Source organism: Stenella coeruleoalba, assembly GCF_951394435.1.
Source record: "Stenella coeruleoalba genome assembly, chromosome: 12".
Lineage (NCBI taxonomy): Eukaryota > Metazoa > Chordata > Mammalia > Artiodactyla > Delphinidae > Stenella > Stenella coeruleoalba.
Genome location: NC_137158.1, coordinates 23,326,036 through 23,338,553, shown reverse-complemented (window position 1 = coordinate 23,338,553; position 12,518 = coordinate 23,326,036). Strand labels below are relative to the sequence as shown.

The 12,518-nt window shown below is 35.0% G+C and overlaps 1 protein-coding gene across 4 annotated transcripts in view; it reads left to right on the top strand.

Moving 5' to 3' along the window:
- RNGTT (RNA guanylyltransferase and 5'-phosphatase) overlaps positions 1-12,518 on the top strand; it is a 250,474-nt gene that overhangs the window by 121,495 nt on the left and 116,461 nt on the right. For all 4 annotated transcript variants that reach the window (XR_013830869.1, XM_079939773.1, XM_079939771.1 and 1 more), the window contains exon 13: positions 3,961-4,061. Coding sequence is in view for 3 of the 4 variants with exons in the window: in XM_079939773.1 (XP_079795899.1) it covers positions 3,961-4,061 (101 nt within the window). In the remaining variant the exon portion in view is untranslated. The remainder of the gene's footprint in view (positions 1-3,960; positions 4,062-12,518) is intronic.

The window sequence follows — 12,518 nt, the reverse complement described above, 5'->3', positions numbered from 1 at the left end:
AATCAGAAGTTCCCATGACCCCCTTGTCAGGTTCAATTAGTTTGCGAGGGTGGCTCACAGTACTCAGAAAAATATATTACTTACTAGATTACTGGTTTATTATAAAAGGATGTAATTCAGGAATATCCAGAGGAAATAGATACATAAGGCAAGGCATGGGGGAGGGGCATGGAACTTCTGTGCCCTTTCGAGGCACCCCCTCTTCCTGAATATCCATGTGTTCACCAACCCAGAAACTTTCTGAACCCCGTTTTTCTTTTTTGGTTTTTATGGAGCCTTGATTACACAGGCATGATTGATGAAGCCATTGGCCACTGGCAATTGATCCAACTTCTAGCCCCCCTCCCCTCCCCAGAGGTCAGAGGGGTGGGACTGAAAGTTCCAACCCTCTGATCACTTGGTTGGCTCCTGGCAACTAGCCCCCATCCCTAGGTGCTACCTCAAAATCACCTCATTAGCATAATAAAAGACCCATATCACTCTCTTCTCTTTGGAAATTCCAAGGGTTTTAGGAGCTCTGTGCCAGAAGTGGGGATGAAGACCAAATGTATATTTACTATAAATCACAATATCACTTTTCCTATCCATGAATATGGGATGTCTTTCCATTTTTAGGTCTTTTTAAACTTTTTCAGTAATGTTTTGTAGTTTTCAGTATATAGACCATTCATTTCCTTTGTTAAATTTATTCCTAGGTATCTTGTTCTTTTAGATGCTATTGTAAATGGAATTGATTTCTTAATTTCCTTTCTGGATTATTCATTGCTGTTGTATAGAAACAACCGATTTTTTGTATTGATAATAGCACCAAAGTATTACATTATTAGGAAGAAATTTAACAAAAGTTGTGCAAGACCTGCATACCGAAAACTACAAAACATTGCTGAGAGAAATTTAGGAAGACCTAAGTACTAAGTAAATAGAGAGATTTGAAGTGTTCATGAATCAAAAGATTCAGTATTGTTAAGATGTTATTTTTCCCTTAATTGATCTATTAATTTACTGCAGTCTCACTTAAAATCCCAGTAAACTTATTTTTCATAGAAATTGACCAGGTAATTTTAAAGTATATGTGGAGGGCTTCCCTGGTGGTGCAGTGGTTAAGAATCTGCCTGCCAGTGCAGGGGACACGGGTTCGAGCCCTGGTCTGGGAAGACTCCACCTGCTGCAGAGCAACTAAGCCCATTCACAACTACTGATCCTGTGCTCTAGAGCCTGCGCACCACAACTACCGAAGCCCATGCCCTGCAACAAGATAAGCCACTGCAATGAGAAGCCCGTGCACCACAATAAAGAGTGGTCCCAGCTCGCCGCAACTAGAGGAAGCCTGCACGTAGCAAGGAAGACCCAATGCAGCCAAAAATAAAATAAAATATATGTGGAAATATAAATGCTACATTAGCTAAGAAAATTTGGAAAAAGAAAAACAAAGTTTGAGGACTTACATAACTGCTTTCAAAACTTAATATAGAGCTAGAGTTATCAAGACAATATGCTATGAGCAGAAAGAGAGGCATGTTTATCAATGCAACAGATTAGTAAGAATAGAAATATATCTATATCTATAAACAACTGATTTTTGACAAAGATGTCAAGGCAATTCAGTGAGAGAAGGATAATCTTTTAACAAACGGTGCTGGATGAAATTGATATCCAACTGCCAAACAACAAACAGTCCCTTACTTCACATCTTATAAATAAATTAACCTCAAATGGATCATATACCTAAAAATAAGAGTTAAAACTATAAAATTTCCTCTAAGAAAATGTAGTAGAAAATTGCAGTGACCTTAGGATAAGCAAAGATTCCTTAAAGAGGGCACAAAAAGCACAAATTGTAAAAGTTTAAAATTGGTGATTTTGAAATGATGCTCAACATCACTAATCATCAGGAAAATGGAGATCAAAACCACACTGAGATATCACCTAACACCAGTTAGGGTGGCCATCATCAAAAAGTGAAAAGATAACTTGCTGGTGAGGATGTGGAGAAAAGAGAACCCTTGTGCACTGTTGGTAGGACTGTAAATTGATATAGCTCTTATGAAAAATAATATGGAGGTTTCTCAAAAAATTAGTAATGGAACTTACATGTCATTCAGCAGTTCCACTTTTGGATATGTATCCGAAAGAAATAAAATCATCTTGAAGAGACACATGCATTCACATCTTTACTGCAGCGATATTCACAGTAGCCAAAATGTGGAAACAACCTAAGTGTCCATCAGTGGATGAATGGTTAAAGAAAATAATGGTATACATATACAATGGAATATTATTCAGCCTTAAGAAAGAAGGAAATTCTGCCAATTGTGACAACACGGATGAACCTGGAGTACATTATGCTAAGTGAAATAAGCTCTTATATATATATATGGAATCTTAAAAAAAAAAGTCAAACTTAGAGTGTGGAATGGTGATTACCAGCGGCTGGGGGGTAGGGGAAGAGGGGAGATATTGATCAAAGGGTAGAAACTTTCAGTTATAAGATGAATAAGTTCTGGAAACCTAATGTATAGCATGGTGATTGTGGTTAATAATAAAGTATACTTGAAATTTCCTAAGGGAATAGATCTTAAATGTTCTTACAACATACACAAAGAAGTAACTGTGTGATGATGGATATGTTAATTAGCTTGATTGTGGTAATTATTTCACAGTGTATACATATATCAAAACATCATGTCGTATACCTTAAATTTTTTATTTCTCAATCATACTTCAATAAAGCTGTAAAAAATAGTTGATTTTGACTTCATTAAAATATATTCAAAAGAAATTGTTAAGAAAATGAAAAAGCAAGACAAAAACTGGTAGAAAATATTTGCAGTACATGTATCCAAACAAGGCTATTTATCCAGAATATGTAAACAGCTCTTCCAGTTCAATTATAAGGAGATAACCCAGTAAAAACAAGGGAAAAATTTTGAACAGACACTTCACCAAAGAAAATACACAGATAGCAGCAAATAAGCAAATTAGAAGATCTTCAACATCTGTCATTTAGAGAAATGCAAATTAAAATTATGAGACATACTTTAGAATTAAAAAGACCAACAATACCTAGTCCTAGGATGGATGTGGAGCAGTTTGATCTCTCATGTATTACTGGTGGGAATGGAAGATGTCACTGCCACTTTGGAAAACGATTTGACAGCTGCTTGTAAAGTTAAACATACATTAACTATGTGACCCAGCCATTCTGCTGGGTATTTACCCAAAAGTTATGAAAACGGATGTCCACGCAAATGTTCAGACCAGCATCATTCCTGGTAGCCTAAAAATGGGAACAACCCAGATATCCATCAACTTGTAAATGCATAAACAATTTGTGGTATATGCATAGAATGGAATCCTGCTCAGTTTAATAAAAAGGAACAAGCTAATATATGCACCAGCATATAGCAAAACCTTCTGTAAGAATTTCTTATGAATTCTAGAAAAGGCACAACTATAGTGATAGAAAGAAGGTCACTCTTGCCGGAGAGTTGGTAACAGGGAGCTGACTGCAGCTGTCAACGGGAAACTTTTTGGGGGTGATTGAAATGCTGTATATCATGATTCTGGCGATTGTTACATGATTGTATCCATTTGACAAAATTCATTAGTTAGTTTTATTAATTGTGAATTATCCCACAGTAAAGCTATTGAAGAAGGAACAAAATTTTTTAAAAGTGATCAAACTTCCTTTAAGTTATAGTAGGATTGGAGGGAATAATAGGTTTCATTATTTTTCGAGACTTTCACAAACAAGTGTCTACATGCTTTGGCAGAAAAAGAGGCCATCAGTAAGATGGTTGATATCTAACTTTACTCATCAGTTAAAAATAACAAAAATTATATTCAGAAAAAAAGTAGTGATTTTGCTTAATGAAAAGTAATTGATATTATATTTAATAAATCAAATGTTTAATTTTTTAGCTTCATATTAACTATTATCATCATTTTAATTCACTTTAGAAATATAAACCTGGTCGATGTGATGATATTTTGAAATGGAAGCCTCCCAGTTTGAATTCTGTGGATTTTCGCTTAAAGATAACAAGAATGGGAGGAGAAGGGTAAGTATGCCCCTTTGTTTCCCCATGATTTTTACATGAAATAATACCGTTTGCATAAGGCTTCACTGTTTACTGGGTATCTTACATATACTTTACAAAAAGAAAGTAAAGTACTTTTACGTATACTTTATGTATGTACCCATAAATCTATCTCATTTTCCCAGATTACTTCTTTGACCTATCACAGCTAACATGTTGGTAGCATCCTTTAAACTTCACTAATTTTAGTCTTAAAGTTATTTCTAATATAAAAAAATGAACTTTGTTTAATTGTAAAAGTGAAAATACATTTTACTTGAAAGTAATCCTGTTCAGTGAATTACAAATATAAGATATGATCATTAATATTATAATTGAATGTTTTGAAACAAGCCTTTTTTCCTTTGAAGGAAACTACTTCATGTTTGTATTTGGATAGCAAACACTTATCTATACTTTATTAGGGTAGGGTTTTAATTATGGAATTACATTACAATTTTTCATTAAGTTCATTGTGTGAATTTTTTTCATTTATTGGTTAATCTTCATTTTTGACTTCATTGATTGCTATTTTAGAGTAAAAAATGCTTTAGCATGAATATTTTCATTGTTTTTCCAAAGCCTTGTTTAATTTTACCTTGTTTCACAATTTTTTATGGCATCTCATATAAGTAAGTACATAACAACAAAACAAGAAATGTTTAATCAAGAAAATCATAAAGAGAAAGTAAATAAGATAATGCTGGCAGAGAGGTTAAAAGTGTACCAATGCATGCCATAAAATTCTTTTTACTTGCCAAAGATAAACCACAGGTTTATTTTTTTGTAGCTAATGGAATGAAGGATATACGATGAGTTATATGAATCCAGATTCCAGAAGATTAAGTCTCTTAAGAGACTGTATATTTTCAAATAAAGGTACTGTGTAGTGTGGTGAATCCTAACTAAAAAAAGAATTTTATTAAGTCATATGGGTATCAGTTTTCAAAAAATAGAGTAGTTAGTATTTTACATCCTTAAATAAGAGTTTGTGACTTAATAGCAAAGTACAGTTTAGCCAGAACAATTATCTGGGGCCCCAAATAGTGTTGTTTAGGTATTTCACTGTCTATTGGCCTGGTTTAATCCAAGGATAGGTAGATAACTTTTGACTGTAGGATTGGATAGAATATGTATATTCTATAGAATAATATAAAAGATTAGATAAGAGAAATAATATTGGCAATCTAGAATATCTGTATGCCAGTTACTTTGTCAGGAAGAATAATCTTTAGTTTCCTGCTTATCAATACTTAACCAAAAATATTATTTCTCTAATTTAATCTTAGCTATGCATTGGTATTAACATTAATATCAGTTAATTTTTATTAATTATTAACCAATATTATATTATTATAACACTATTAACTACTAATAATATGAATAATTAAATATTATTAATCAGTATTTTCTTGAAACTTCCCCAAAACACATTCCCCCTCCCCCCCATATATATAAAATATCTTTGGATAAATATTGCTAAGTAGTAAGCTCAAGATTATTCTTCCTGACAAAGTGTTGGGTATACAGATATTCTGGGTTGCTGGTTCACTTTGGAACCTCCACATCAAAAGTCATGCAAGCTGAGTGTAGGCTTATATGTTTTTCTGGAAGTGGCTTAGAGAAGACCACCACTCTTCTAAACAGTGGCAGCTGAGGGATTAATTCAGATGCTGCCACCTGCATCATCTTCTTCTTTTTTTTAATTCTTAAAAGTCACAGGTGAATATGGTTCTTTGGAAATAAGGCTTCAAAGGTGAACTAAAATTTGTTAAATTGCCTCATTACTAAATCTTTTATTTTGCCTAAATGTTTTATTTATAATATTTAGTTAAGGAGTATAAACCCTTGTGTGTTTCTGTTGATTGTTTCATTGAGTTTTGAAAGGTGATTTTGTTTTGCTTTTTACAGATTGTAATTCTTAGCAACACTTAAAAGCTACATGAGGCTAAATGTAGCATGTCCATTTTTCTGTGTTAGAAATGATATTATTAATTTTTTCCTTCCATTTGTCCATTGCAATTAAATATAGCAAAGTGTAATTCAGTTTAGTGGTTTGTCATTTGCTTTTATTCTTAGTATGTTTTAAAATATATATATATATTTTAAAATTTTATGTATTTGAATGTCTTTTTATTAAAAAAATGAATTATTTTTGATTCTAGTCCTCTTTAAAACACACCACAATGTCAGCATTTAAGGTGATTTTTTTGGATAGCAATATGCAAGTTACATTGCTGTAGGTACCTGATTTATTTATGTAACATGGGTGTCAGTTTTCAAAAATGGGGTATTTAATATGAAATATAAAATGATAATTATGACATAAAATACATATTATTCAGTTAGCTGGAGTAATATGCTTTTTTTTATGGAGAGAATGTTATGTATTATAGCAGTTTTCATGAAATAAATGAGTTTATATCTAATACTTATGTTAGATGCAGTATGTTAGAATTATGAGAAGTATGCCTGTAATAGTTTGAAAGGAGAGTAGCTATGTCTCTGAATCATAAGAATTGTAGCATGTGATTAGTGAAGTGGTGTAGGGCGCGGTCAGCTAACTGCCACGCAGCAGGAAGCTGAAGTAAGCTGAATCATCCTTCCTGTGGCCACTGCGCTTGCGCTAAGTATACTAATGAGGTTTTAAAGTAGCGACCTATCCGATGCTGGCTCACAAGTCGCACCATCGGCGAAAGCCAATCACAGAGCGCTTAATCCCTATATAAGCAGACTGCTATAGGATTGCGGTGTCTTCCTTCCATCTTTTCTTTAACCAAGCTGTGCTCCAATAAAGTGTGATACGAGAAGAATCTTGCGTGTGGCGACTCGTCATTCTGCTGGTCGGAGGCGGCTCGCCGCAAAGTGGGGCTAAGATACTAAAATACCATGAGACGTGATACTATACATAGAGAATCCTAAAGATGTTACCAGAAAACTACTAGAGCTAATCAATGAATTTGGTAAAGTAGCAGGATACAAAATTAATGCACAGAAATCTCTTGCATTCCTATACACTCATGATGAAAAATCTGAAAGTGAAGTTAAGAAAACACTCCCATTTACCATTGCAACAAAAAGAATAAAATATCTAGGAATAAACCTACCTAAGGAGACAAAAGACCTGTATGCAGAAAATTATAAGACACTGATGAAAGAAATTAAAGAGGATACAAACAGATGGAGAGATATACTATGTTCTTGGACTGGAAGAATCAACATTGTGAAACTGACTCTACTACCCAAAGCAATCTACAGATTCATCGCAATCTCTATCAAACTACCAATGGCATTTTTCACAGAACTAGAACAAAAAATTTCACAATTTGTATGGAAACACAAAAGACCCCGAATAACCAAAGCAATCTTGAGAAAGAAAACTGGAGCTGGAGGAATCAGGCTCCCTGACTTCAGACTATACTACAAAGCTACAGTAATCAAGACAGTATGGTACTGACACAAAAAAAGAAATATAGATCAATGGAACAGGGTAGGAAGCCCAGAGATAAACCCACACACATATGGTCACCTTATCTTTGATAAAGGAGGCAAGAATATACAGTGGAGAAAAGACAGCCTGTTCAATAAGTGGTGCTGGGAAACAGACAGCTACATGTAAAAGAATGAAATTAGAACACTCCCTAACACCATACACAAAAATAAACTCAAAGTGGATTAAACACCTAAATGTAAGGCCAGACACTATTAAACTCTTAGAGGAAAACATAGGCAGAACACTCTATGACATAAATCACAGCAAGATCCTTTTTGACCCACCTCCTAGTGAAATGGAAATAACAAAAATCAACAAATGGGACCTAGTGAAACTTTAAATCTTTTGCACAGCAAAGAAAACCATAAACAAGGCAAAAAGACAACCCTCAGAATGGGAGAAAATATTTGCAAATGAAGCAACTGACAAAGGATTAATCTCCAAAATTTACAAGCAGCTCATGCAGCTCAATATCAAAAAAACAAACAACCCAATCCAAAAATGGGCAGAAGACCTAAATAGACGTTTCTCCAACGAAGATACAGATTACCAACAAACACATGAAAGAATGCTCAACATCATTAATCATTAGAGAAATGCAAATCCAAACTACAATGAGATATCATCTCACACCAGTCAGAATGGCCATCATCAAAAAATCTACAAAGAATAAATGCTGGAGAGGATATGGAGAAAAGGGAACCCTCTTGCACTGTTGGTGGGAATGTAAATTGATACAGCCACTATGGAGAACAGTATGGAGGTTCCTAAAAAAAGTAAAAATAGAACTATCATATGACCCAGCAATCCCACTACTGGGCATATACCCTGAGAGAACCATAATTCAAAAAGAGTCATGTACCACAATGTTCACTGCAGCTCTATTTACAATAGCCAGGACATGGAAGCAACCTCAGTGTCCATCAACAGATGAATGGATAAAGAAGATGTGGCCCATATGTACAGTGGAATATTACTCGGCCATAAAAAGCAACAAAATTGAGTTATTTGTAGTGAGGTGGATGGACCTAGAGTCTGTCATACAGAGTGAAGTAAGTCAGAAAGAGAAAAACTAATACTGTATGCTAACACATATATATGGAATCTAAAAAAAAAAAGGTCATGAAGAACCTGGGGCAAGATGCAATAAAGACGCAGACCTACTAGAGAACGTACTTGAGGACACGGGGAGGCGGAAGGGTAAGCTGGGACAAAGTGAGAGAGTGGCATGGACATATATACACTACCAAATGTAAAACAGATAGCTAGTGGGAAGCAGCCACATAGCACAGGGAGATCAACTCGGTGCTTTGTGACCGCCTGGAGGGGTGGGATAGGGAGGGAGACACAAGAGGGAGGAGATATGGGGATATATGTATATGTATAATGGATTCACTTTGTTATAAAGCAGAAACTAACACACCATTGTAAAGCAGTTATACTCCAATAAAGATGTTAAGAGAAACGAAAAAGAAAACCATGAGACAAATTAATTTCTTTTCTTGATTGTGTTCCTAATATTTCTACAAAGCTTAGTATAGAGTGGAATGTCTTGAAAGGTATAATGTAAATACCAATCTTTGAAAATGTCTGCAATGAGTTTTTTTTATGATGTCTTAGGCTTTCAAAGTATGGTTTTGAATCTCCCTTAGCTGCTGTAATAAAGTGGTTATAGTATAGATTCTTGTTAGATTAAAATTTAATGCAAATAGAAAAATCTATTAACTGTCCTGTTGATGGCATTTAAAATCTAAACTTTGCTCTTTTCCCTCCTTATAGTACCATTTCTGAAAATTCAAGGTATATTAATGATGATTTATCATGGCCTAAAATAACCTGTATATATCTTAGCAGTTTACATTGTGTTGAGCTTTACAGACATACAATTCAGATTTTCAACTGAAAGCTATACATTGTTTTAAAATTATTGTGGGTTTATATTAACTAATCTCCAACCAAAAATTTTGGTCTTTGGGCTTTCCTGGTGGCGCAGTGGTTGAGAGTCCGCCTGCCGATGCAGGGGACGCGGGTTCGTGCCCCGGTCCGGGAGGATCCCACATGCCGCGGAGCGGCTTGGCCCGTGAGCCATGGCCGCTGGGCCTGCGCGTCCGGAGCCTGTGCTCCGCAATGGGAGAGGCCACAGAGGTGAGAGGCCTGCGTACCGAAAAAAAAAAAAAAATTGTGGTCTTTGTGAAAAGCTAGGATTACAAAGGTTGTCTGTGTTCTGGAGAGTGCAAACTCTTGAGTACGATGTCAGTGACTTATAGGGAGCTGTATACACTTATTATTTGTATAGCATAGTCTAGAGCCCAGATTCTAGAGTCAGGCTGCCTGGGTTTAAATCTTGTTACCTGTGTGACCTTGAGCACAGCCCTTGTTTCTGTGCCTCAGATTCCTCATTGGTAAAATAGGAATTGGCCTTGTAAGACTTTTGTGAGGTTTAAATGATCTAATATATGTAAAATATATATTAATATATATAGTAATTATATATTGCTGTTATTTTTGTTGTTTTCAGTAAGGTAGATTTAAAAGTTCATATTCCCATTTTGCCGATCCTACAGTTCTGTTGTTTGCTGAACTGTGTAAATTTCACTTTTGTTTGTGAATCATTTCCTGTTTGATTCCAATCCCTGTTAATTTTTCCCTTTTAAAATGCATATATCTTCAGTTTATTTGTGTAATTAATTATAAATTGTTGAGCACCTGGAGAGCAAGAAATCACAAAATTTTTATGTATAGAATTTTTTGGTAACAAATGTCTTAAAATAATGTTGACAATATGTATAGTGGTTAAGAACATGGGTTTTTGGCCAGGACTGCACAGAACCAAATCCTAGCTCCACTACTTCCTTGCTGTTGTTACTTAATCTTTTTAAGCTTCCTCATCTGTAAAATGTCCACAGTAATAGTGATTAGCTCATAGATTTGTTGTGAAGATTTATTCATATTCTATATTCAGTTGCAGGAGCGAACAAAGTAAATATGGGTTCTGCCCTTATAGACTTTACAATTACAAGCTACTGGCCTAAAATGCAAAAATAGTATTGCTTTATGAGGTTTTGTAGGATTAAATATGAGATGCATCTTAACCAACTCAGGTCTGGGCATTTGAAGTTGAGAAATGCTAGCTTAGTAAGTAGCACGATGAAGTAAGTGAAATCAACTACATGATTCTACTTGAAAATGTATGAACAAGTCCTCTTAACTCTGCTGACTAAAGTGTTTTTTTTTTCCTTCTGCTCAGATTTATTTAAAGAAAAGAATAATCTGATTCTAATGCTTACTTGAACAGGTGCTATTATTTATTTATTTATTTTTGCGGTACGCGGGCCTCTCACTGTTGTGGCCCCTCCCGTTGCGGAGCACAGCCTCCGGACGCGCAGGCTCAGCAGCCATGGCTCACGGGCCCAGCCGCTCCGCGGCATGTGGGATCTTCCCGGACCAGGGCACGAACCCGCGTCCCCTGCATCGGCAGACGGACTCCCAACCACTGTGCCACCACGGAAGCCCCAAGTGTTATTATTTTTAAGAAAGAAATTACAGTGGTAAAATATTCAGACTGCTGAAAAAAATGTTCTTGTGTACGAAAGGATTAAGTCAGCAAGAATATAGCTAATAAACTATAGGGGGGAAAGAGTCTTATTTCTCTGCTGAACAGAGCCACTTTCTTTTTTCCCCCTCTGTTCTATTTTGGAATGAAATGCTTAACTCTTTTATTTACAGTTTATTAAAAGAATTATTTTAAATGAAATTAATTAGAGTTAACAGCACTAATATAACCAGTATTATTACATAGTACACTTAGTAACTGAGCTATTTGGCATATAGCTAGCTGGTCGGAGGGGTATAACAATGGCTACTTTTATTTTTTAGCAAATGGCCCATGGTACCTGCTTTGTTTATCCTATTGAACATATTCTCATCATGCAAACATTTTTTAAGACAAATGCTTCCTTGGGTTTCAGTCGTTTGAATGGTTAGTGTATCAAGTTCTTGATTATGCTGTATTTCCAAGTGGGCCGGATGAGGGAAGGAGAAGCTGTGGCTGGCTGTTCAGTTCCTCTGCCCAGCTGTCTATGAGGTATTAGTAATTCTTCTTAACCCTTTGATTTTGTCTTCCCTACTTCCTACAGAAAATCGTTCTCAGGCCATCTACCAAAAATAAATATAGTCAAAGCACCTAGGAGAAAAGGAACATGTGGTTTACAAACTTGTGCTTGTAACGTCACTGGAGTCAAAATACTTTTTTTTCACTTGTTAATTTACTGAAGAGAAATTGGTATTACCTTTGTTTTATCATTTGGTTCTTTGGCATTTAACTATTTATTCATTTCAAATTATTCATTACAACGAGAACCTTTTGCTTGTGTCATTTGTTCTAATTTAATGTATGTTTTACTTAATTGCAATTTTTCTAAGTTAGCTTTTACGTTATGAGGAGCTTGTTACCTGGGAGATATCCCTGGGGAATAGTGTATAGATTAAATACTAGTGTAGTTCCTACTTTGAATCACATCGGAGAGAATGTGATTCAAACTAATCCAAGCAGCCTGTGAACATAGTATTTTACTATAGACCTTCTTGAGTTTGTATCGTATCATAAAGGAGAGTCACTCTCCATGCCATTATATTAGTCTACTGCAGAAACAATTGTGTTTATAACAAAAATATTACTAAGCCTTAGTAAAATGAAATGCTTATGTTTTAGTCCAATGGCTTATATTTGATATAATTATGGATGGAATTTTAAAAATTAGCAATTTGTTACAGCTTGCGGTATTAAGATTTGGCCTCGAGTATTGATGAAGTTACTATAAATTTATTGCTGAACATCCCAAGTTCAAATCTTGTTTATGTATTATGGGTAAAATGAGGAAAAATTTGAGCTTTTTAGCCACTGTGCATTTCTCTGTTTAATGCAATTGTGGAATAAATTAAATAGC